Consider the following 27,422-nt stretch of genomic DNA (forward strand, 5'->3'; position numbering starts at 1 on the left):
CCTGGGCGCGAACCCAGGGACTCAGTACAGCTGGCGCTGCAGTACAGCGCCCTTAACCACCGGGAGGCCTAGAAATTTCTTCTTAACTGTCATAATTTCCTTTAACTATAGACTTAAGAAGAATGTTAAGCAAAGTTGTTATTCCTCAAAGGTTCTTGGACATTTTCTTGGCTATGTATTGTGTTTCTCCTTAAGCAAAAAGTTAAGAAGAAATTAATATTCTTGAAAATACAGTTATTGGAAATGTTCTTAGTTCCAAGATATCTGAACCCTTGTCTTAAACTCAGGGCAGTGAGAGAAAAAGCTCATGAAAGCAAATTGAACATCTTCATTCCCTCAAACTTCATCTGAATGTTTCAGTATGGTTTATTTAGACCCAAGAACATGTTTTAGAAAAGTTCTCAGTTCGAAATATGCTAACATGTTTGCCATTGCCAGCTAGATAGCTAGCTAAAATTGTCTTCAAAGGATTTGTAAGAAGATATTTGAGAGATTCATAAGAAAATCATTTAAATCTTAAGATATTGTTGAGGAATTGCACTTCCGAACTATCTAATTAACTTTTTTTTTTCTTAAAAAAGCTTCTTAAGTTTTTGCGTAATAAGTGTTTTGTGAATCTGGGCCCTCGTATCTGAGGTGAGATTTCCTGGGGTACGATGCCCGGAGTAATGTCTCATCCCATGGGGGCTATAAAGTGGTAAAATGAAGGAAAAATGACTTTTGTCGGTCCTGCAGACTCCTACAGTAGATGGAACACGCATACAGTCGAGTGAAACTTAGTATAATGGTATCTGAGTCTGTGCATAAAACCACAAAAACTAATCAGGCAACAATGGACCGTTGCGTTTTAAGGAATTAGGAAAGGAGATTTTCTTGCGAGATATCAGTGTGTGAGTAAAAGACAGGTCTGTTCGGGGAAAACGTTGTCTGGGTGTCACGTGAAAGATCATATTGTACCGTAAAGTTTCAATGAATTGCATGCACCTCTGCAACTTGTGTCTTGGTAGGATAACATGTACAGGTAAATAGGCATTCAGTGTGCCAATCTATATGCTCAGGAAACATGGCAAAGCTCACCTGTTACAGCATGTCAAAGTTATACTGTGTGTGTGTTGACTGATTGATTGATTGGCCTACCTGGGGGTAATAGAAGCAGGTGTGTCCATGCTTTAAACCAGACGCTTTAACGGGAGAGGAATTCCAACTGTTTATGGGCGTGTGCACATTTATGTTTGTGTGAGTGCCTGCAAGCACTCTGCAGGCAGAAGCCACATATAGAGTGAGATGGGGGAGAGTGGAGTTACGCAACAATAGAATATTTTAAAAATTTGCATATCCACACATACAGTACATATCTATTTTTCCTCTTCAATCTTCTGCATCCAAACATGTCTACGTGGGGGGAGGAGCCCTGCCCTTTCCCACATGAGTTAATAACTACCTGTATTCCTCCCTTCTGCCTCCCCCACCCATGTCCTCCACCCACCCACCCTCCCTCCCACCTTAAGCCCTGTGCAGCATAAAAAGGGAACAGTGGCTGGGCCGTGCACCACATTCTCTCTCCTCTTCATCCCAGGCAGGCAGACTCCTTCTCAGCAGCCATGTCCTTCTCCAGATCTAGCATGTCCTACAGCAGCAGCGGTGGTGGAGGTGGAGGTGGCACCATGTCCATGAGGTCTGGAGGTGGAGGTGGAATGGGTATGGGCTCCTCACGCTTCTCCTCGATGGGTGGTGGTGGTGGTGGAGGAGGTGCCATGAGGTCTGGCAGTGTGTACGGAGGTGCAGGAGGCTCTGGGGTGCGCATCTCTAGCTCCTCGTTTGGTTCCGGCGGAGGAGGTGGTGGTGGCGGTTATGGTTTCGGAATGGGAGGGGGTGGCGGCGGAGGCGGCGGTTTCGGCATGGGAGGGGGTGGTGGTGGCGGTGGAGCTGACATGAATGTGTCAGCCAACGAGAAGGCCACAATGCAGAACCTGAACGACCGCCTGTCCACCTACTTGGAGAAGGTGCGCAAGCTAGAGGCGGCCAACGCCGAGCTGGAGCTGAAGATCCGTCAGTTCATGGAGAGCAAGACGTCCCCCAGCTCTCGCGACTACTCTGCCTTCTACGCTACTATCGCCGACCTGCAGGACAAGGTACGTGACATGTCTCCTTGATAGCAAGAGCACTCAATGATGACATCACAGCATGTCAAAACATGGTAAGGTCTGCAGAGTGACAATGTCATGCTTCATTAGAGAGTACAGGTACATGGTGTACACATGCCATCAGCTTGTTTTTCCAACAAGTTACTGAGAGTGATGTATGACAATTGGAAAATGCTAAATTATATACATTTGTTATAATTGATTCAACCAAGATGTGGCACCAAAGATAGATGCAAAGACAGTGTCCATACTTGCAGCTGAAGTATTGAAAATTAAGCCAATCATTGAAGCTATTCCTTCCTCTCTCAACAGCCCCTAGGCAATTGCGAAAGGTGCAATTTGTTTCTTCGAGCCATGCTTTACAATTATCATAAAGACGACAGTTTCACTGTAATGCTTCCATGAGCTATTATTTACAGTGCGGCTGAAACTCAGAATTCAATGATTACAGTGTGGTATCACAGTTTGTGCGTACTGCATTAGTGTGAAATTCCATGCATGCCCCATCCTGAAATGTTTTTCCATCCTCCACCTCTCAGATCCAGGCTGCTACTCGTGTAAACGGAGGCATCTATCTCAGCATTGACAATGCAAAGCTCGCTGCAGACGACTTCAGAACCAAGTAAGTATATCCAACATCATCCACAGATACAGTACACTGCTGGTGCGTTCCATTAACCAAACAGAATAAGCCCAAATCTGTAAAAACCCTCATACTGCTTATTATTTAATTTTGTGTTGAATCTATAAAAAAGGAAACCAAATGACATTACCCTTCACCTCCACCATAACCACACCTTCCCAACAGACATATCAGAAGCCTGGTGTTACTTTCTGTTATTTTCCCAAAACTTAATGGAATACTAGATTCTGTAACCCCCCCTTCCTATTCTCACAGAGGAACACATTCCGACAGTTCTTTGACCTAAGCTTCCTCTATCTCTCAGGTATGAGAACGAGCTGGCCATGCGTCAGTCAGTGGAGGCAGACATTGCCGGGCTGAAGAGGATGCTGGACGAGATGACCATGGCCAGATCTGACCTGGAGATGCAGATCGAGGGGCTGAAGGAGGAGCTCATCTATCTCAAGAAGAACCATGAGGAGGTGGGTGTGGGCTGATGGAACATATCCATACAGTCCCTTAATGTATTACATCTATTGACCATGTCAACCTGCTATGGGTCTCCACTAGACCACCACTGCTGGCTTTCAAGCACATCTGTATCAAGCAATGGTGTTCAAATGTATAATGAAGACAGAGGGCAGGTCAAGTTGTTACCATCAGCAGAGGTTAGTCACTCACCCCTATGTGTTTCTCCACAGGAGCTGCTGGCCATGAGGACACAGATGACTGGACAGATCAACGTGGAGGTGGACGCAGCACCACAGGAGGACCTGTCCAGAGTCATGGCTGAGATCCGTGAGCAGTACGAGTCCGTTAGTGCCAAGAACCAGCGCGATCTGGAGGCCTGGTTCCAGACCAAGGTAGAACCACTAAACTATGTTAATGGTGTAGATGTTCCTTTACTTCTAGTTGGTAACGTTGTCACATTCTATCATGAGCTGAAATGTTGATTTGTTCCTGTGATGATTGACCATTGATTTACAGACAGAGACGTTGAACAAGGAGGTGGCGTCCAGCACAGAGGTTCTCCAGACTTCCAAGTCAGAGATTTCGGAGATCCGTCGCACACTGCAGGCCCTGGAGATCGAACTGCAGTCACAGCAAAGCATGGTGAGACGTAATTACAAACATCTGACCAAGGTCCACAGTTTAGTTGACATTACTTACACAACCTTCTGCAACTTTCTTCAATAATCAACATTTGACTCTTTCATCATTCTCTACCATCCCTCAAGAATCTCACTTTCACCTGGTCTCTAACACTGTCCCTCAAGTTGCTATAGCCAGGCACCACTCCATTACTATAGCTAACCTCTACCTGCCTACACATTCAATTACTAGAGCTAACTTTTCAGTATGACTGTAAACATTCCAAATTCAAGACCTACTCCCACTGTTTTTGACTCATCATCTCTATCCCTCCCGGCCAATAGAAAGGCTCCCTGGAGAACACGCTGGCGGAGACGGAGGGCCGTTACTCCATGCAGCTGGGACGCCTCCAGAACCAAGTGACCAGTCTGGAGGAGCAGCTAGTGTCTCTCCGCAGCGACATGGAACGCCAGGGCCAGGAGTACAAGATGCTGCTGGACATCAAGACACGCCTGGAGATGGAGATCGCTGAGTACAGGAGGCTGCTGGACGGAGAGGCTAGCGGGTAAGGCAGGATGGGATTGGACAGAGGGAGGCCAATGAGAGAGACAGGGATTTGGGAAGAGAGTGTTACATCTTTGTGGGATGGGAAGAGGGGTGACAGGGACCTTGAAACAAGTGTAAATGAATTGATGTTTCCTTCAACATTTGACTTTATAAACAATGTTCTTTTGAAGTGGTCCTTACTATGAGCCATGGTTGCTTTTGACATGAATCTACTGCTATGTAACCATTTAATAGTTACTTTTTATGATCATAGATGCTAACTATGGGTTTCCCTTCCTCACAGTCTCGGCGCTAGCTCCTCGAAATCTGTCCAAAAATCCTCGAGCTCCGGCCTTAGTTCCGGTGTCAGCAGCTCCACTGTCAGCTCCTCCAGTTCCGTCCCTAGCTCCACCACCTCCACCACACGTAAGGTGGTGATCGTCACAGAGGAAATAGTGGACGGCAAGGTTGTCTCCACAAGTGAAACCAAACACACCACATAAGGTCCCACACACGCAGCGAGCACTGCAGCAAGCAATGGGTTAACCCCATAGAAATATAATTACTAGAATGGGTATAGGAAATGAGAGGCCAGCACATGGCATATTACAGCTCCCCCGTGCTTTATTCATGCAACCTAAAATACATCGTTTCAACTTATACGAAGTCTTTGTCAGATGAAAAACACCTGTCTTCGTTATCTGTGTTATTTGTTGAGGCCAGCTCTGGTTAACTCTAGTTTAAGATGTGCATACCATCCTCCTATTCTTTCTAGAATGGCTAAATCCCCTCAGACACCCATCATGGATCATTGACTTGAATGGGGATTTATTTTCTGGTAATTCTATTTCTATGGTTAACACCTCCAGAACAACACATTCTACTACATCTGGATGGAACACCAACAACAGAACCCCATTGTCAATGTAATAAAGATGCTCTGACTTGCTGACACCATCACTCTGTCTTCTGTGTCTTTCAACTTGATTTATCTGATCTGGCGTGCTCCCAAACATCTGACAATCACATAGGTTGTTATCTTTTGCACGAGGCCAATTCTATGGTCTTGAGAAAGTACATGTGTCATTATGATCTTGAATAGTGTAATAGTGACAATCATTTGTACTGAGTTTAATACTAAGCAAAAATGTTTAAATATTCATAGTAGAAATGTTGAAAGTTGTCAAAAATTATATAATTCTATCTCTAAGAAAAGTTACGAGTTTTTAGATTGAGTTTTATACTGTATGGAGGGTGTTTGGAGTCAACTGTAGAGCTGTACACCATGTTTTGGTGGAAATATTTAGATTTGAAAACAATACATTTTAAATTAGATGCCAAAATGTATCTGCTATGACATCTGTACTCACACATTCATATAGTCAGTCTATGATAAAGCATTAATATCTCTGAAACAAGTGAAACCACACAGTCCATTCTCATTCAACCACATAATCTTTATTGAGGGTTCTGTTGACAAATTATTACTTGATCTCATCCACATCGAGGTTCTAGGTGCTCTCCATCATAACTACCATGTAGGTCTATGGAAGTAGGTCAGGAGCAAGTGTTTCCTAGGTTTTGTATTGAAATCGATGTAGCCAGAGGAGGATGGAAAATAGTTACACCAGGGTGCTACCCTAGAGGTTCCTGTTGAGACTACTGTAGACCTTCATTGCGAAAGTGTGTTTTAGGTCATCATCTATTTGGTGACGTGAGTATATTTAGTATTCTTTTTTTTTTACTCTTAAAAAAAAAAGCATAATCTTTTGAATTTTTATTTTTCAGAAAATCACTGAGTAGGGTGGGTCCTCCTATTCCTCCTCTGAGGATCCTCCACTGTTACACAACATCAGTAGGCATTGGAGTTAGAGGATGGTCAGTTCGCATTAACAGATATGACTGTGGGAGACTTAGGATATTTGGAAAATTCATACAAAGGCTTGGAAAGTAGAGTGCTCTACTCACAGTGGTGGACAGCCATAAATCAAGATGCAGACCACATATACACTACATGGCCAAAAGTATATGGACACCTGCTCGTCAAAAACCTAATTCCAAAATCATGGGCATTAATATGGAGTTGGTCCGCCCTTTGTTACGATAACATCAAAACTCTTCTGGGAAGGCTTTTCACTAGATGTAGGAACATTGCTGCGGGTATTTGGTTCTATTCAGCCGCAAGAGCATTAGTGAGGTCGGGCACTGATATTTGGTGATTAGGTCTGGCTCGCAGTTTGTGTTCCATTTCATCCCAAAGTTGTCGATAGAATGTCATTGTAAGCTGTAGCGTTAAGATTTCTCCTCACTGGAACTAACGAGCCTATCCCAAACCATGAAAACCAGCCCCAGACCGTTATTCGTCCTCCACCAAACTTTACAGTTGGCACTATGCATTCGGGCCAGTAGCATTTTCCTGGCATCTGCTAAATCCAGATTCGTCCCACCACTGGTGAAGCGTGATTCATCACTCCAGAGAACACTTTTCCACTGTTCCAGAGTCCAATGGCGGCGAGCTTTACACCACTCTATCAGAAGCTTGGCAATGCTCATGGGGGTCTTAGGCTTTTGTGCGGCTGCTCAGCCATGGAAACATATTTCCTAAAGCTCCCGGCTAACTGTGTATGTGCTGACCTTGCTTCCAGAGGCAGTTTGGAACTCGGTAGTGAGTGTTGCAACCGAGGACAGACCATTTTTATGCACTTCAGCACTCTGTGGTCCCGTTCTGTGAGCTTGTGTGGCCTACCACTTCGCGGCTGAGCCGTTGTTGCTCCTAGACGTTTCCACTTCATAATAACAGCTTTACAGTTGTCCGGGGCAGCACCAGCAGAAATTTGACAAACTGACTTGTTGGAAAGGTGGCATCCTATGGTGGTGCCACATTGAAAGTCACTGAGGTCTTCAGTAAGGCCAATCTACTGCCAATGTTTGTTTATGGAGATTGCATAGCTGTGTGCTTGATTTTATACACGTTTCACCAACGGGTGTGGGTGAAATTGCCAAATCCACTAATTTGAAGGAGTGTCCACATACTTTTGGCCATGTAGTGTATGATAGATGATTTTGTGATTCATACATTCAGATGAACTTATATCTAATTTGATTGCATTGGCCTGGCACCTTGTTTGTGTGAACACGCCAATGCAAACTCACTGACTGACTGCACCCTTCTGATTTAGCATTTCTCAGAAAAGCCCATCATTTCACAAATGTATTAAGACACATGCGACAGCACTTGGGATTTGAATCCATTTCAACTAGATTGTGGTCTAGAAATGACTGCTTTAGCATGTCTTCTTTTAGACATATTTGTTCATACGAAGGGGGTTTGTTTGTTCCTACATTGGGGACATTGTGTGTCTAGAAGAACCAGTTACATAAAGCCAATGGACAGGGGTTGAGTTCTGGGTGAATCTAGTGACTGTCAGTGGCTCTACGTGCTGTCGTGCTTGGCTCGGATCTCTGTGACTGGGTTGTAATTCAGCCACAAACAACCAGGAAATATGTTATGAATAATTGAAGGGTGAGGCTAAGGTGAGGAGGTTTATTTGAGTTTTTACAAACTTTAGACAAGTCTTAGGGCAACATTTATCTATCGTTTTTGGACTGAGGCTGGAGCACTCAGGAATACTCAACTCCTCTTGGAAAGTCATTCTGGCATGTCTTTGGCATTAAAATATGTGTAATTCTCCCGCTAAAAAATAAAAAGTTTAACCTCGCTCCTTTCATATTTATTTTGATCCTGACAAATTCCCCAGTTCCTGCCGGTGACAAGCATACCCATAACTTGATGCTGCCATCCCAACCCTTGAAAATACAAAGGGTTTCACCCTGTGTTGTGTATTCAGGATCAAAATAGATAATGGAGCAACGCCCAAGTAAAATGTTAGAGGACAATGGTAACCTTTGAAGCGTGACAAAAAAAAAATCTGCAATATATGCTGTGGTTATATGGAAATACGCAGATGCCAAGTTCCCTGCCAAGGTGTTAAGGGAAAGAACAGTACTTTAATCCCATCTGGGGTGAGTTTTTCTGGGGTACAATTCCCTAAGTAATGACTCATCCCATGGGGGCTATAAAGTGGTAAAAGGAAGGAAAATGACTTTTGTCGGTCCTGCAGACTCCTACAGCAGATGGAACACGCATAAAGTTGAGTGAAACTTAGGAAAATGGAACCTGAGTCTATGCATAAAATCACAAAAATGATCAAGGAACAATCGACTGTTGCGTTTAAGGAAATGGACAGATTTTCTTGCGAGATATCAGTGTGTGAGACAAAGACAGGTCTATTCGGGGACAATGTTGTCTGGGTGTCAAGCAAAATATCATCTTGTACCGGGAAATTTCTTGGCAACTTGTTGTCTTGGTAACTTAACAGGTTCAGGTAAATAGCCATTCAGTGTTTCAAAAAATATGCTCAGGAAACATGGCAAAGCTCACCCGTCACAGCATATCAAAGTACTGTGTGTGTTCACTAATTAAATGACTTACCTGGGACTAATAGACGCAGTCGTGTCCATGCCTTAAACCAGATGCTTTTACGGGAGAGGAATTCTACCTCTTTATGGGAGTGTGCACTTCTATATGTTTGTGTGAGTGCCTGCAAGCACCCTGTCGGCTGATACCACCTACAGAGTGAGATGGGGGAGAGTTGAGTTGCTCAACAATAGTATATTTTCAATATTTGCATATCCACACATACAGCACATCTTTCCTCTTCCGTCTTCTGCATCATAACGTGTCAAAGTGGGGGGAGGAGCCCTGCCCTACATGTGGTAATACTTCCCTGTGTTCCTCCCTTCTGCCTCTCCTACACATGTCCTCCTCCCACACTCCCTCCCTCCTTCCGCCATGTGCAGCATATAAAGGGAACAGTGGCTGGGCCGTGCACCACATTCTCTCTCCTCTTCATCCCAGGCAGGCAGACTCCTTCTCAGCAGCCATGTCCTTCTCCAGATCTAGCATGTCCTACAGCAGCAGCGGTGGTGGAGGTGGAGGTAGCACCATGTCCATGAGGTCTGGAGGTGGAGGTGGAATGGGTATGGGCTCCTCACGCTTCTCCTCGATGGGTGGTGGTGGTGGTGGTGGAGGAGGCCGCGTCACTGCCATGAGGGCCGGCAGTGTGTATGGAGGTGCAGGAGGCTCTGGGGTGCGCATCTCTAGCTCCTCAATTAGTTCCGGCGGAGGAGGTGGTGGTGGCGGTTATGGTTTCGGCATGGGAGGGGGTGGTGGTGGCGGTGGAGCCGACCTCCATGTGTCGGCCAACGAGAAGGCCACAATGCAGAACCTGAACGACCGCCTGTCCAACTACTTGGAGAAGGTGCGCTCTCTGGAGGCGGCCAACGCCGAGCTGGAGCTGAAGATCCGTCAGTTCATGGAGAGCAAGACGTCCCCCAGCGCTCGCGACTACTCTCGCTTCCACGCTACTATTGCCGACCTGCAGGACAAGGTACGTGACATGTCTCCTTGATAGCAAGAGCACTCAATGATGACATCACAGCATGTCAAAACATGATAATGTCTGCAGAGTGACAATGTCATTCTTCGTTAGAGAGTACATGTACATGGTGTACACATGTCAGTTACAGAGAGTTATACATGACTATTGGAAAATGCTAAATTACATGCATTTGTTGTAATTGATTCAACCAAGATATTGCACCAAAGATAGATGCAAAGACAGTATGCATATTTACAGCTGAAGCATCGAAAATATAGCAGATCATTGAAGCCAATCCTTCCTGTCTGTTAAGAGCCCCTAGGCGATTGCTAAAGGTGCCATTTGTTTCTTTGTGTCATGCTTTACAATGTTCACAAAGACAGCAGGTTCCCTGTAATGCTTCTATAGGCTATCATTTGCAGTGCATCTGAAACTCAGATCTCAATGATTACAGTGTGGTATCACAGTTTGTGCGTACTGCATTAGTGTGAAATTCCATGCATGCCCCATCCTGAAATGTTTTGCCATCCTCCACCTCTCAGATCCAGACTGCCACTCGTGTAAACGGAGGCATCTATCTCAACATTGACAACTCAAAGCTCGCTGCAGACGACTTCAGAACCAAGTCAGTATATACAACACCATCCACATATACAGTACACTGCTGGTGCGTTCCATTAACCAAATAGAATAAGCCCAAATCTGTAAAAACCCTCATACCATATTTTATTTAATTTTGCGTAGAATCTATAAAAAACGAAATTAAATGACGTTACCCTTCACCTCCACCATAACCACACCTTCCCAACAGACATATCAGAAGCCTGGTGTTACTTTCTGTTATTTTCCCAAAACTAAATGGAATACTAGATTCTGTAACCCCCTTCCTATTCTCACAAAGAAACACATTCAGGCAGTTCTTTGACCTAAGCTCTCTCTGTCTCTCAGGTATGAGAACGAGCTGGCCTTGCGTCAGTCAGTGGAGGCGGACATCGCCGGGCTGAAGAGGATGCTGGACGAGATGACCATGGCCAGATCTGACCTGGAGATGCAGATCGAGGGGCTGAAGGAGGAGCTAATCTATCTCAAGAAGAACCATGAGGAGGTGGGTGTGGGCTGATGGAACATATCCATACAGTCCCTTAATGTATTCTATTGACCATGTCAACCTGCTATGGGTCTCCACTAGACCACCACTGCTGGCTTTCAAGCACATCTGTATCAAGCAATGGTGTTCAAATGTATAATGAAAACAGAGGGAAGGTCAAGTTGTTACCATCAGCAGAGGTTAGTCACTTCTTAATTCTTTAAACTAACCCCTATGTGTTTCTCCACAGGAGCTGCTGGCCATGAGGACACAGATGACTGGACAGATCAACGTGGAGGTGGACGCAGCACCACAGGAGGACCTGTCCAGAGTCATGGCTGAGATCCGTGAGCAGTACGAGTCCGTTAGTGCCAAGAACCAGCGCGACCTGGAGTCCTGGTTCCAGACCAAGGTAGAACCTCTAGAACCTCTAAACTATGTTCATGGTGTAGATGTTCCTTTACTTCTAGTTTGTAACGTTGTCACATTCTATCATGAGTTGGTTTGTTCCTGTGATGATCGATGACTTATAGTGGTGTAATGTTCTTAAGTAAAAATAGTTTAAAGTACTACTTAAGTAGTTTTGGGGGTATCTGTGCTATACTGTTTATATTTTTGACAACTTTTACTACATTCCTACAGAAAGTAATGTACTCCATACATTTTATCTGACACCCAAAAGTTACTTTTTGAATGGTTAGCAGGACAGGAAATTGATCCAATTCATTCACTTATCAAGAGAACATCCCTGGTAATACCCTACTGCCTCAGATCTGGCGGACTCCCTAAACACACATGCTTCGTTTGTAAATGTATGCACCTGGTTAAAAAAAACAAATAGTTGTAGACTTTTACTCAAGTAATATTTTACTGGGTGACTTTCACTTGAGTCATTTTCTATTAAGGTGTGTTTACTTTTACTCAAGTATGACAATAGAGTGCTTTTCAACCATGAACAACTTATTATATTTTACAGACGGAGACGTTGAACAAGGAGGTGGCGTCCAGTACAGAGGTTCTCCAGACCTCCAAGTCAGAGATCTCAGAGATCCGTCGCACACTGCAGGGCCTGGAGATCGAACTGCAGTCACAGCAAAGCATGGTGAGACGTAATTACAAACATCTAACCACAGACAACAGTTTAGGGGACATTACTAACACAACTTTCTACAACTTTCTTCAATAATCAACAGTTGACTCTTTCATCATTCTCTTTTCCAACCCTCAAGAATCTCACTTTCACCTGGTCTCTAACACTGTCCCTCAAGTTGTTATAGCCAGGCACCTCTCCATTACTATAGCTAACCTCTACCTGCCTACACATTCAATTACTAGAGCTAACTTTTCAGTATGACTGTAAACATTCCAAATTCAAGACCTACTCCCACTGTTTTTGACCCATCATCTCTATCCCTCCCGGCCAATAGAAAGGCTCCCTGGAGAACACGCTGGCGGAGACGGAGGGCCGTTACTCCATGCAGTTGGGACGCCTCCAGAACCAAGTGACCAGTCTGGAGGAACAGCTAGTGTCTCTCCGCAGCGACATGGAACGCCAGGGCCAGGAGTACAAGATGCTGCTGGACATCAAGACACGCCTGGAGATGGAGATCGCTGAGTACAGGAGGCTGCTGGACGGAGAGGCTAGCGGGTACGGCAGGATGGGATTGGATGTCTCCCTCAACATTTGACTATAAAGACAATGTTCATTTTAAGTTGACCTTAGTATGAGCCATGGTTGCTTTTGACATGATTCTACTGCTACGTGACCTTTAATACGTACTTATTATGATCATCGATTCTAACTATGCTAACCATTGGTATACCTTCCTCACAGACTCGGCCTCAGCTCCTCAAAATCTGGCCACAGCTCCTCCGGCTCCCACATCAGCTCATCTAGCGCTGGTCTCAGCTCCGGCTCCAGCTCCACCACCTCCACCAAACGCAAGGTGGTGATCGTCACAGAGGAAATAGTGGACGGCAAAGTTGTCTCCTCAAGTGAAACCAAACACGCCTCTTAAGGTCCCTCACACACAGCGAGCACTGCAGCAAGCAACGGGTTAACCCCATAGAAATATAATTACTGGAATGGGTATATGAAATGAGAGGCCAGCACATAGAATATTGCTGTTCCCCAGTGCTTTATTCATGCAACCTAAAATACAACGTTTTCATTTATAATAAGGATTTGTCAGATAAATAACATTGTTATTTGTTGAGGCCAGCTCCGGTTAACTCTAGTTTAATGTGTGCATACCATCCTCCTATTTTTCTAGAATGGCTAAAGCCCCTCAGACACCCATCATAGATCATTGACTTGAATGGGGATTTATTTTCTGGTTATTCTATTTCTATGGTTTACACTTCCAGAACAACACATTCTACTACATCTGGATGGAACACCAATAACAGACCCCATTGTCAATGTAATAAAGATGCTCTGACTTGCTGACACCATCATTCTGTCTTCTGTGTCTTTCAACTTGATTTATCTGATCTGGCGTGCTCCCAAACATCTGACAATCACATAGGTTGTTATCTTTTGCACATGAGGCCAAATCTATGGTCTTGAGAAAGTACATGTGTCATTATGATCTTGAATAGTGTAATAATGACAATCACTTGTACTGAGTTTAATACTTGGCAATAAATGTATGAACGCTGATAGTCGAAATTTGAATTCAAGTTGTCAGCAAAATTATACAATTCAATCTCAATTAATCAAACTCCAAAAATGTTAAGCATTAGGTTCAGAGTTATGTACTGCATGGGGGTGTTTGTGGAGTCAGCTGTAGAGCTGTACACCATGTTTTGGTTGAAAGATGTCAAATTGAAAACATTTAATTTGAAATGAGAACACAAATTGTATCTGCTATGACATCCATACTCAGACATTCTTATAGTCTGTCTATGATAAAGCATGAATATCTCTCAAACAAGTAAAACCACACAGTCCATTCTCATTCAACCACAATCTTTTTTGATAGTTGTGTTGACAAATGATTACTTGACATTCTGGGTTGTCTCTCATCACTACCATGTAGGTTTATGTAAAGGGGTCAGGAGTCAGATCTGAATAATAAATAACTCTGGCTAAACCAGGTCTGGGCAAATTCTTCCATGGAGGGCCACATTAGAATATATTTTTGCCTTTGCGGGCCAGAATCATATTACAGGATTATACATCATGTGTATGACTGTGTTGACAGATATATCTACTGTAAATCACGTCCATGTCGCTATGCGTAGAATTGCTGAGAGGTGAGAGTCAGCAAGAGATGATCTGTGCCTTGACTTTTGTCACTGAAAATGTCTGGTCACATACACTACTGTTGATAAGTTTGGGGTCACTTAGAAATGTCCTTGTTTTTTAAAGAAAAACATTTTTATTTGTCCACTAAAAGAACACCAAATTGATCAGAAATACAGTGTAGACATTGTTAATGTTGTTAATGACAATTGCAGCTGGAAATAGCAGATTTTATATGGAATATCTACATAGGCGTACAGAGGCCCATTATCAGCAACCATCACTACTGTGTTCCAATGGCACGTTGTGTTAGCTAATCCAAGTTTCTCATTTTTACAGGCTAATTGATCATTAGAAAACCCTTTTGCAATTATGTTAGTACAGATGAAAACGGTTGTTCTGATTAAAGAAGCAATAAAACTGGCCTTTTTTTTTAGACTTGTTGAGTATCTGGAGCATCAGTGGGTTCGATTACAGGCTCAAAATGGCCAGAAACAAATAACTTTCTTGTAAAACTTATCAGTCTATTCTTGTTCTGAGAAATGAAGGCTATTACATAAGGGAAATTACCAAGAAACTGAAGATTTCGTACAACGCTGTGTACTACTCCCTTCACAGAACAGTCTCTATCCAGAATTGAAAGAAGAGTGGGAAGCCCCGGTGCACAACTGAGCAAGAGGACAAGTATGTTAGAATGTGTAGTTTGGGAAATAGATGCCTCACAAGTCCTCAACTGGCAGCTTCATTAAATAGTACCTGCAAAACACCAGTCTCAACATCAACAGCGAAGAGGCGACTCCGGGATGCTGGCCTTCTAGGCAGAGTTCCTCTGTCCAGTATCAGTGTTCTTTCTTTCGCCCATCTTAATCTATTATTTTTTTCATGTGCTGACCAACTGGCAAGTGTCTTCACTGACATTTTCAACATGTCCCTGATTGAGTCTGTAATACCAACATATTTCAAGCAGACCACCATAGTCCCTGTGCCCAAGAACATGAAGGCAACCCGTAGCCATGAAGTGCTTGGAAAGGCTGGTAATGGCTCACATCAACACCAATTTGCATACTGCACAAACAGATCCACAGATGGTGCAATCTCTATTGCACTCCACATTGCCCACTCCCACCTGGACAAAAGGAACACCTATGTGAGAATGCTATTCATTGACTACAGCTCAGTGTTGAACACCATAGTACGCTCAAAGCTCATCACTAAGCCAAGGATCCTGGGACTAAACACCTCCCTCTGCAACTGGATCCTGGACTTCCTGACGAGCTGCCCCCAGGTGGTGAGGGTAGGCAGCAACACATCTGCCATGCAACACTGGAGCCCCCCAGGGGTGCGTGCTCAGTCCCCTCCTGTACTCCCTGTTCACCCTCAACTGCATGGCCAGGCCCGACTCCAACACCATCATTAAAGTTGCAGACGACACAACAGTGGTAGGCCTGATCACCGACAACGACGAGACAGCCTGTATGGAGGAGGTCAGAGACCTGGCCGGGTGGTGGCAGAATAACAACCTATCCCTCAACGTAACCAAGACTAAGGAGATGATTGTGGACTACAGGAACAGGAGGACCGAGCACGCCCACATTCTCATCGACGGGGCTGTAATGGAGCAGGTTGAGAGCATCAAGTTCCTTTGTGTCTACATCACCAACAAACTAGAATGGTCCAAACACACCAAGACAGTCATGAAGAGGGCAAGACAAAGCCTATTGCCGCACTGCTCGGCCTCCGACCGCAAGGCACTACAGCGGGTAGTGCGTACGGCCCAGTACATCACTGGGGCTAAGCTGCTTGCCATCCAGGACCTCTACACCATGCGGTGTCAGAGGAAGGCCCTAAAAATTGTTAAAGACCCCAGCCACCCCAGTCATAGACTGTTCTCTCTACTACCGCATGGCAAGCGGTACCGTAGTGCCAAGTCTAGGACAAAAAGGCTTCTCAACAGTTTTTACCCCCAAGCCATAAGACTCCTGAACAGGTAATCAAATGGCTACCTGGAATATTTGCATTGTGTGCCCCCCCCCACCCCCTCTTTTACGCTGCTGCTACTCTCTGTTTATCATATATGCATAGTCACTTTAACTATACATTCATGTACATACTACCTCAATTGGGCCGACCAACTAGTGCCCCCGCACATTGGCTAACCGGGCTATCTGCATTGTGTCCCGCCACCCGCCACCCGCCAACCCCTCTTTTACGCTACCGCTACTGTTTATCATATATGCATAGTCACTTTAACCATATCTACATGTACATACTACCTCAATCAGCCCGACTAACCGGTGCCTATATGTAGCCTCGCTATTGTTATTACCTCGCTACTGTATATAGCATCGCTACTGTATATAGCCTTGCTACTGTTATTTTTCACTGTCTTTTTACTGTTGTTTTTATTTCTTTACTGACCTATTGATCACCTAATACACATGTTGTATTCGGCGCATGTGACAAATACACTTTGATTTGATTTAGTCTAAAGAAGCCCATTTGTATTGCTTCTTTAAACAGGACAATAGCTGTGCTAACATAATTGCAAAAGGGTTTTATAATGATCAATTAGCCTTTTAAAATGAGAAACTTGGATTAGCTAACACAACGTGCCATTGGAACACAGGAGTGATGGTTGCTAATAATGAGCCACTATGTAGATATTCCAGAAAAAATCTGCCATTTCCAGCTACAATTGTAATTTACAACATTAACAATGCCTACACTGTACTTCTGATCAATTTGATGTTCTTTTAATGGACAAAAAATGTGACCCCAAACTTTTGAACAGTAGTGTACGTAGGCTGACCCAAAACAGTACAAACATCTTCTGAGTATGACTCCTAATCTTTGGAAAGTTTTGTTCATCAAGAGATGCATAGAACCTCGTCAGTGACATTGCTTTGAATAGTTCTCCAATCACTGCATCAGACTGAAGATCGATAAGCTCAAGTTGCAGGTCAGTGGGAGCGTTATCCACATTGAAGGTGAAAGGAGAGGAAACTGTTTCCAACACTTCGAAATCCTCAAAAAGACAAGAAAACTCACCGTTCAAAGCAGGCAGCAGTGGTGTATACTTCTCCCACTGGTCATCTGATAGGGAACAGACTAGTAGTGTCGGAAGGTGGGTGAGATTGTTGGCGTCTACTTGACGGGTCAGGAGGAATAATTTTCCCTTGAAGGCTTTGACAAGGCTGTACATCTAATGTGCAAAAAGACCCTTCCTTCCCTTGTAGTTTGGAATTCAGTTCATTCATGAGGGCCATGATGTCCACAGGTGAAGGCAAAATTAGCCAACCATTCTTTATCTTGCAGTTGATGTAACATCTGCTCCTGCAACGCCCTCTACTTCTCATCCTGTGTCTCCTTGACCTGCCGCCACTCCCCCAGTACTCTCTCTCTCTGTGTGTGTGTGTGATTGTGTGGGTGGAGACAGGTGTGCTGGAGTCAGAGCAAATCCCACCAGCTGCAACCTGTTCCATAATCAAGACCTCTACAAATACTCAGCCCTGCCACTTCCACGCTGATAGATCGTAATCTCTGCTCAGTCAGTCTACGGTTCTAGCCGTTTGTTTCTATTTAGATCCTGTTGTGCCTGTTTTCCTTGCATGATGCTGTTTTGTTCTCCGCTACAGTTCCGCCAGCTCTGACTCTGGTCCCTGTCTCCAGTCCAATGTCTCATCATCCTGCTACTCTGTCCTGGATTCTCTACTCTACTACTCCCTTGGACCTGCTTACCCTGTCCCAACCCCTCTCGCTCCAGCCTCAGCCTCTACAACTGGTTTCCTGCAACCTGCCCAAGCTTCCCCTGACCTGCACTCCATCTTCCCCCTGTGTTTCAATAAATACCTTGGTTACTTCATCCCAGTCTCCTCGTCTGAGTCTGTTCTTGTGTTCCCCAGTTCCACACCGCGTAACAGTTGAGGGAAATCAACATATTTTCCTTTCATTTGCTAAAACTCAGCAATCTCCGACTTCAGGTCCTACACCCTTTTAGGCGCCTTCCCCAAACTCAGCCATCTCACGTTTGTGTGATAGGGGAGATCTGCATGACCCGACTGTCTCTTCCAACAGTGAGACAAACTGCCTGTGGTTTAAATATTTTTATTTTATGAAGTTTACAACTTTAGTGACTGTATCCACATGGCTCATTTTCAAAACACATTTACAGAGCACCTCCTGATGAGTAATGCAATGCAGGAAAATCTTTTTCTGATCTGGGTTCAGCTCTGCTACCTGATCTTATATTCTTTTCAAAAGGCCAATGTTTTTTCCTGTCAAGTTTGGGCACCCATCAGTGGTCACACTGGCAACTTTTCAAAACTCAGTCCCAGCTTTGCCACACACTTATCCTCCTCCAATAAATATTTCTCTGTGGTTGTGCTCTTCATTGACTGCACTGAAACAAGGCCCTCCGTAATTTCAAAGTCTGGGGTTATGCCTCGTAAGAATATCAACAACTGCACCATGTCACATGCATCACTGCTCTCATCCAGGGTCAAGGAGAAATAGGTGAAATCGTTTACTGTTGTCTTTCAACTGTTGATCCATATTTTCTGCGATGTCCTCAACACTCCGTGTAACTGTTTGTCTTGACAGGGCAACATTTTCAAACAGCTCATTCTTGTCGGGGCAAAGTAGTGCTGCAGAGTCAAGTAAACATTATTTCATGAATTTGCCCTCAGCGAAAGGCTTGCTTTGTTTATTCATTTTGTGGGATAGTACATAGCTAGCTCTTGCAATTCCGTCGTTTGCTGAATGCAGTTTTGTGAAAAGTCCTTGCTGCTTTTGCAACTGAGAAAGAAACTCTCTTGCCTTCTGCTCCGAAGACATATTCCTATTTTTCTGCATGCTTCGTCTTGAAGTGTCGGGACAAGTTGTAGTCTTTCAAGACACACTAAGAACACAGCTTTCCCTGATACCTCAATAAAGAAATATTTTGATGTCCACTCTTGCTGGAACACCCGACATTCACTGTCTACTTTCCTTTTCTTTGAAATCTTTGAAAAACTTTTTTTTTTCTCGCAATTTCTAGCTAGCTACTAAATCAAATCAAATCACATTTTATTTGTCACATACACATGGTTAGCAGATGTTAATGCGAGTGTAGTGAAATGCTTGTGCTTCTAGTTCCGACAGTGCAGTAATATACAACAAGTAATCTGACAATTTCCCAACAACTACGTAATACACACAAATCTAAAGGGGTGGATGAGAATATGTAAATGTAAGTATGTGGATGAGCGATGCCTGAGCGGCTTAGGCAAGGTGCAATAGATGGTATAAAATACAGTATACATGTGATATGAGTAATGTAAGATATGTAAACATTATTAAATTGGCATTATTTAGAGTGCATTGTATAAAGTGACTTGTGATCCTTTTATTGAAGTGGCCAGTGATTGGGTCTCAACGTAGGCAGCAGCCTCTCTGAGTTAGTCATTGCTATTTAGCAGTCTGATGGCCTTGAGATAGAAGCTGTTTGTCAGTCTCTCGATCCCAGCTTTGATGTACCTGTACTGACCTCGCCTTCTGGATGGTAATGGTGTGAATAGGTCGTGGCTCGGGTGGTTGATTTTTTTTATTTTTGGCCTTCCTGTGACATTGGGTGCTATAGGTGTCATGGAGGGCAGGTAGTTTGCACCGGGGACCCTCTGGAGACCCTTGCGGTTGAGGGCGGTGCAGTTTCCGTATCAGGCTGTGATACAGCCCGACAGGATGCTCTTGATTGTGCATCTGTAAAAGTTTATCAGGGTTTTGGGTGACAAGACAAATTTCTTCAGCCTTCTGAGGTTGAAGAGGCACTGTTGTGCCTTTTTCACCCCTCTGTCTGTGTGGGTGGACCATTTCAGTTTGTCTGTGATGTGTATGCCGAGGAACTTAAATCTTTCCACCTTCACTGCTGTCCCTTCGATGTGGATGTGGGGGAGCGCCCTCTGCTGTTTCCTGAAGAACACGATCATCTCCTTTGTTTTGTTGACGTTGAGTGAGAGGTTGTTTTCCTGACACCACACTGCGAGTGCCCTCACCTCCTCCCTGTAGGTTGTCTCGTCGTTGTTGGTAATCAAGCCCACTACTGTTGTGTCGTCTGCAAACTTGATGATTGAGTTGGAGGCGTGAATGGCCACGCATTCATGAGTGAACAGGGAGTACAGGAGAGGGCTGAGCACGCACCCTTGTGGGGCCCCAGTGTTGAGGGTCAGCGAAGTGGTGATGTTGTTCCTTAACTTCACCACCTGGGAGTGGCCTTTCAGGAAGTCCAGGACCCAATACCACAGGGCGGGGTTGAGACCCAGGTCCTCCATCTTGATGATGAGCTTGGAGGGTACTATGGTGTTGAATGCTGAGCTGTAGTCAATAAACAGCATTCTTACATAGGTATTCCTTTTGTCAAGATGGGATAGAGAAGTGTGCAGTGTGATGGCAATTGCATCGTCTGTGAACCTGTTGGGGCGGTATGCAAACTGAAGTGGGTCTAGGGTAGCCGTTAAGGTGGAGGTGATATGATCCTTGGCTAGTTTCTCAAAGCACTTCCTGATGACAGAAGTGAGTGCTACGGGGTGGGATTAATTTAGTTTTTTAAATCTTTGCCTTCTTGGGTACAGGAACAATGGTAGCCATCTTGAAGCATGTGGGGACAACAGTCTGAGATAGGGAGTGATTGAACATGTCCGTATACACACCAGCCAGCTGGTCTGTGCATGCTAGGGATGCCGTCTGGGCCAGCAGCCTTGCGAGGGTTAACACAATTAAATGTTTTACTCAGGTCAGCCACGGAGAAGCCTGCCAGTTCAGCCTGTCAGTTGTTGTCCTCGTGCAGTTGTTATTTATATGTGCCTTCAAAATAAATGTCCCATAAGCAGTGGGAGTTAAATCATTACACAAAGGCGAGTATTCAATGAGCTTTTAATATATATATATTTTTTGAATTTTACCCCTTTTTCTCCCCAATTTCACGGTATCCAATTTTAGTAGCTACTATCTTGTTTCATCGCTACAACTCCCGTACGGGCTCGGGAGAGACGAAGGTTGAAAGTCATGCGTCCTCCGATACACAACCCAACCAAGCCGCACTGCTTCTTAACACAGCGCCATCCAACCCGGAAGCCAGCCGCACCAATGTGTCGGAGGAAACACCGTGCACCTGGCAACCTTGGTTAGCGCGCACTGCGCCCGGCCTGCCACAGGAGTCGCTGGTGCGCGATGAGACAAGGATTTCCCTACCGGCCAAACCCTCCCTAACCCGGACGACGCTAGGCCAATTGTGCGTCGCCCCATGGACCTCCTGGTCGCGGCCGGTTACGACAGAGCCTGGGCACGAACCCAGAGTCTCTGTTGGCAAAGCTGCGCCACCCCAATGAGCTTTTAATTTGAATAACAAATACGATTAAAAACTTTACTATTGGCAAATTCTTTATGTGATCTGAGCATGATTCCGTGGGCCGTATTGAATCAGGTCGTTGGCCATATATGCCCCCCCGGGCCGTCCTTTGCCCAGGCCTGGTCCACACCATGGTCCTATTCTAGAGCGTGCTGTTGAGACTACTGTACTGTAGACCTTCATTGCAGAATCCGTTTATTTTAATCGGGTACAGCATTTAGTGTAGTTTTGTCTGAAAGGGATAACTTTTTCATGTTTCAGAATTTTTGTTGTTGAAATTCACTGAGTTGGATGGTCTCCCCCTACCTCCTCTGAGGATCCTCCACTGTTACACAACGTCCGTAGTCATTGGAGTTAGTGTTGACAGATATGACTGTGGGAAACTTCAGAAGCTCATACAAAGGCTTGTAAAGTAGAGTGCTCTACTCACAGTGGTGCACACCCATAAACCAAGATGCAGACCACATACTAAGGAAAGGGAAAGGGGGATACCTAGTCAGTTGCACAACTGAATGCGTTCAACTGAAATGTGTCTTCCGTCTTCAACCAATATAGTGATTTATGCATTCCGATGAATTGCTGTTATCTTAACTGATTGCTTTGCCCTGGCTCCTTGTTTGTGTGAACATGTCAATGCGGACTAACAGACTGACTGCACCTTTCTGATTTAGCATTGCTTGTAAAAACCATAACATCACTAGATTGTGGTCTAGAGAATATTGCTATAGAATGTCTTCTTCACTTCATTACATATTTGTTCAGACAAAGGGGTTCTGTTTTTTTTCTACATTGTGTGTCTGGAAGAACCAGTTACGGGATGCCAATGGATAGGGGTTGAGTTTCGGGTGAATCTGGTGATTGACAGTGGCTCTATGTTGCACTGCTGTGCTCTGCTCCGTGTGACAATCCCAAACAACCAGATAAGTTATGAATTATAAAAGGTTGAGGTTAAAATGAAGCGGTATACCTTAGTTTACACACAAACAAGCTATTGTATGCTCAATTTAATTAAATAATCAAACTAAAATCAAACTAAAACTGAACACTTCATGCCACTAGCTGAATGTCAGTGTAAAGTACATTCTAGTAGGGGGAATAATAATAAAGGTATTCTGCTTTCAGTTAAGATTAAGATTAGATAACTTTATTGGTCAATTGCACACAAGGTCCAAACCGAAATTTGACTTCCGCTTTTTACCCAACCTACACATCCATACAGATTTTTTGGAGAGGTGTGTGCTGCTGCCACACTGGATGCCCGGGGAGCTTTTGTTGTGGTGGATTAAGTGCCTTGCTCAAGGGCACAACAGCAGGCAATGGCATATAAGATTTGATACCAGTAACACTCCGGTTGCCAGCTCACTTCCTGACTGATTTTTCCAGTCTGCCCCGGGATTCAATCTTGCAACCCGGTTGCTGGCTCACCTGCCACCCTTTGTAGGTGATTGTACAGTAGGCACAACCTGCAATCCAAACTGAGATGTGGGTGTGCACCATTGTTCTATTTAACCCTTATTCTACTAGGTAAATTGACTGAGAAGAGAACACATTATTATTTATAGCAACAATCTGGGAATAGTTGATGGGGAGAGGTGAGGGGATGAAAGAGTCGATTGGAAAGCTGGGGATGATTACATTTTGGGGTGCCCGTGTTGAGGGTCAGCATGGTGGAGGTTATGTTGCCTACCCTCACCACCTTGGGTTGGCACTTCAGAAAATCCAGGATCCAGATGCAGAGGGAGGTGTTCAGTCCCAGGTTCCCAAGCTTGGTGACGAGATATTGTTGAACGTTGAGCTGTAGTCAATGAAAAGCATTCTCACATAGGTATTCCTCTTATCTTGGTGGGTGAGAGCAGTGTGGAGTGCAATTGAGATTGTGTCGTCTATGGATCTGTTGAGGCGGTATGCAAATTGGAGTGGGTCTAGGGTGTCTGGAATGATGGTGTTGATGTGTGCCATAACCAGCCTTTCAAAACACTTCATGATTACAGATGTGAGTGCTACAAGGTGGTAGTTATTGTGGCAGGTAGTCTTCGAGTTCTTGGTTGGGCACAGGAATTATGGTGGTCAGCTTGAGACATGTGGGGATTAGGGACTGAGACAAGGAGAGGTTGTAAATGACTGTTCTGCCCAAGCTCTGAGAATGTGCCCTGGAATACAGAGTGTTTACTTGATTAGCGAGATCACCCAGTCCTCTGAATTGTAGGGTGCCCTCATGCTTGGCTCGGTGTTGTTTTTGTCAAAGCATGCATTAAATACATTGAGTTCTTCTGGTAGAGAGGAATTTTTGCAAAGATCATGGCTGGGCCTTCCTTTGTAATCCGTAATGGACTATAGCCCCTGCCACATGTGGCGGGCGTCGGAGTCTGTGTAATAGGATTCTAGCTTGTTCCTATATTGTCCTTTTGCTTGTTTGATGGCTGTCTGGATCGTAGCAGGATTTCTTGTACTTGTTTGTGTCCTCAGCCATAGCCTCTGGGTTGGCTGTGATATCTCTGTGTGCACTAAACCTATCCTTTAGCTTTGCGCCAAACTCTATGTTAATCCAGGGCTTTTGATTGGGGAAGCAGAGTCTGTCGCTGATGTATTTCCTAATGAAGCCGTTGACGGAGGTGGTTAGCTTGTCGAAGATATCGGCTGAGTAACATAACATATTCCAGTCAGAGCTAGCAAAGCAGTCTTGTAGCTTAGCCTCGGATTTGGAGGACCATTTCTCTATGTAGCGTGTCACGGGTACTTCCTGTTTGATCTTGTAGACAGGATTTAGGAGTATCGAGTCATGATCTGATTTGACGAAGGGCCTTGTATGCTTGCTTGTGGATAGATTAACAGTGGTCAAGGACTTTATCGCTCCTACTGGAGGAGACGTGTTAATGGAAAGGACCAACCCAGATACAGGTTTCTGTCATTATATTCGTTATCAATAACATTCATTACAAACAACATACAGGCAGAACATTTTATTTTTGAGGTTGCAAAGGCTAATGGTGAAGACAAGGGAGTGTATAAAAGAAAAGGTTTATTATGGACAACATGAACCTCTTCCCTTTCAACCTCCCACAAACCCAGATCCCCAGCCAGCACCCAGATGCCGGTTTATGAGAGGTTGTAAAAGCCTGCAGAGTGCAGGTCTTATCATGAGAGTACATTGCACACTGCCATGTCATAGCACCTATTATTTATTATATATAGTTGAGAGTTACAGTACATGTATGCATGACAAACCAGGAAAGTTTTGGAGATGTTTCAGTGATAGAAATGTTTGACTAATGCGAACTTCAACTTTGCGACCAGAGGCAAAAAGCACTCCAATTTTACACCTCTGTGTTTGAGAGTTAATTAAAGCAAATGTATTTCACCTTTATTTAACCAGGTAGGCCAGTTGAGAACAAGTTCTCATTTACAACTGTGACCTGGCCAAGATAAAGCAAAGCAGTGCGACAAAAACAACAACACAGAGTTACACATAAACAAACATACAGTCAATAACACAATAGAAAAATCTATGTACAGTGTGTGCAAATGTTAAAGAGTAGGGAGGTAAGGCAATAAATAGGCCATAGAGGCGAAATAATGACAATTTAGCATTAACACTGGAGTGATAGATGTGCACATGATGATGTGCAAGTAGAGATACTGGGGTGCAAAATAGCAAGAGGATAAGTAACAATATGGGGATGAGGTAGTTGGTTGTGCTATTTACAGATTGGCTGTGTACAGGTACATTGATCGGTAAGCTGCTCTGACAGCTGATGCTTAAAGTTGGAGAGGGAGATATAAGACTCCAGCTTCAGTGATATTTGCAATTTGGTCATTGGCAGCAGAGACCTGGAAGGAAAGGCGGCCAAAGGAAGTGTTGGCTTTGGGGGTGACCAGTGAAATATACCTGCTGGAGCGCGTGCTACGGGTGTGTTGCTATGGTGACCAGTGAGCTGAGATAATGTGGGGCTTTACCTAGCAAGAACTTATAGATGACCTGGAGTCAGTGGGTTTTGCGACGAATATGTAGTGAGGGCCAGCCAACGAGAGCATACAGGTTGCAGTGGTGGGTAGTATATGGGGCTTTGGTGACAAAACGGATGGCACTGTGATAGACTACATCCAGTTTGCTGAGTAGAGTGTTGGAGGCTATTTTGTAAATGACATCGCCGAAGTCAAGGATCGTAGGATAGTCCGTTTTACGAGGGTATGTTTGGCTGCATGAGGGAAGGAGGCTTTGTTGCGAAATAGGAAGCCGGTTCTAGATTTAATTTTGGATTGGAGATGGTTAATGTGAGTCTGGAAGGAGAGTTTACAGTCTAACCAGACACCTAGGTATTTGTAGTTGTCCACATATTCTAAGTCATAACTGTCCAGAGTAGTGATGCTAGTCGGGCGGGAGGGTGCGGGCAGCAATCGGCTGAAAAGCATGCAGTTTTACTAGCGTTTAAAAGCAGTTGGAGGCCACGGAAGGAGTGTTGTATGGCGTTGAAGCTTGTTTGGAGGTACGTTAGCACAGTGTCCAAAGAAGGGCCAGCTGTATACAGAATGGTGTCGTCTGCGTAGAGGTGGATCAGGGAATCACCCGCAGCAAGAGCGACATCATGGATATATACAGACAAAAGAGTCGGCCCGAGAGTAACGTGGGTACGAACGAAAGTGGGGAATGGATAAGAGTGGGATATGGCTGTGCCATTTACTCTAGACTAGATTTTTTTATCAGAGTTATTATCATACCCAAAAATAGATGTCATGATAAACTATGTAGAATTGCAAGAACTTAGATTTAAAAAAGAAATGCCAGCACCACATTTCTGGTCCTTGTCTGCCCCTGCTTGCACTTTTAATGCATTCTCAATTGCAATTCAGCTCATTTGGTTGTGCTATTAGACGAAGCACAGTGTCAACACATTGAGTTGTACAAATACACACCATTTCTGTCATTGTTTTCCATTTGAACTTTGTGCCAAATGGTTGAAAGTGCAGATATAACACATTTAGGTGACAACTAAACAAAAATCAGACAATGTTTTTCCATTGTTTTTGGATGGTTGAAAGCATAGTGATAACACATTGGGAATTCAACAAACTTTTGTTTGTCTTTTTGAATGGGTGAATATAGGTTAAAATCTCATTGAGCAACATCTCAACCAAATATCATCCAATTGTCCATGTTGAACTTACGTGGTGTGCCGAGTGGGATGTCACTGCAACTTACATGTTAATAATGTGTCAGCTATGGTGACAGTTTACCTACAAAGGTTAAATGTTACTTTTTGTTGCAAATTCTAGTTAGACCATGTTGAGTAAAAGGCAATAGCTATACATAGTGCAACATCTCTGTCACACCAATGTCACAATAATCCATTCTACTGCAAATCATTAACAGGAGATGCTGCAATGTTCTTTGGCTTTAATCAAACGCAAATCAACTTTCCCACATGCAAAATATGGGACTCAAATGGCAACATCTGGAGTCTGATTTAAAAAATCTGCAAGAAATGCAGTGGTGATACGGAAACATGCAAATGCCAAGTTCCTTGCCAAGGATTTTTTTTTGTCAGACCTGCAGACTCCTACAGTGGATAGAAAATGCTTAAAGTTGAGAAAAAAAAGTAATATAATGGTACCTGCGTCTATGAATAAAATCACAAACACGATGAAGCAACAATGGACTGTTAAGGACGACTTAAGGAAAAGGACAAGCGGTGACGACCGGTTGCATCATCGCCTGGTATGGCAACTGATCGGGATCTGACGGTAAGACGCTACAGAGGGTAGTGCGTACAGCCCAGTACATCACTGTGGCAAAGCTTCCTGACATCCAGGACCTAGATTATTACTTTTGGGAGGGGGTGGTGGGGGTGGTGGTGGAGGTTATGG

At 44.2% G+C, this 27,422-nt stretch overlaps 2 protein-coding genes across 2 annotated transcripts; both read left to right on the forward strand.

Moving 5' to 3' along the window:
* The first annotated feature begins 1,463 nt into the window (after positions 1-1,463).
* LOC139424605 (keratin, type I cytoskeletal 13) lies at positions 1,464-5,364 on the forward strand. The gene is made up of 7 exons (XM_071176610.1): positions 1,464-2,132; positions 2,684-2,766; positions 3,092-3,248; positions 3,468-3,629; positions 3,754-3,879; positions 4,203-4,423; positions 4,709-5,364. Exons 1-7 carry the CDS (start codon positions 1,602-1,604, stop codon positions 4,905-4,907), a joined length of 1,479 nt encoding a protein of 492 aa, XP_071032711.1. The 5' UTR covers positions 1,464-1,601; the 3' UTR covers positions 4,908-5,364.
* Positions 5,365-9,252: 3,888 nt separating this feature from the next.
* LOC139424606 (keratin, type I cytoskeletal 13-like) lies at positions 9,253-13,389 on the forward strand. The gene is made up of 7 exons (XM_071176612.1): positions 9,253-9,854; positions 10,388-10,470; positions 10,794-10,950; positions 11,183-11,344; positions 11,909-12,034; positions 12,360-12,580; positions 12,767-13,389. The coding sequence occupies exons 1-7, from the start codon at positions 9,348-9,350 to the stop codon at positions 12,948-12,950; spliced, it is 1,440 nt and encodes a 479-aa protein (XP_071032713.1). The 5' UTR covers positions 9,253-9,347; the 3' UTR covers positions 12,951-13,389.
* The last annotated feature ends 14,033 nt before the right edge of the window (positions 13,390-27,422 follow it).

The sequence above is a fragment of the Oncorhynchus clarkii genome, chromosome 13, assembly GCF_045791955.1.
Source record: "Oncorhynchus clarkii lewisi isolate Uvic-CL-2024 chromosome 13, UVic_Ocla_1.0, whole genome shotgun sequence".
Taxonomy (NCBI): Eukaryota; Metazoa; Chordata; class Actinopteri; order Salmoniformes; family Salmonidae; genus Oncorhynchus; species Oncorhynchus clarkii.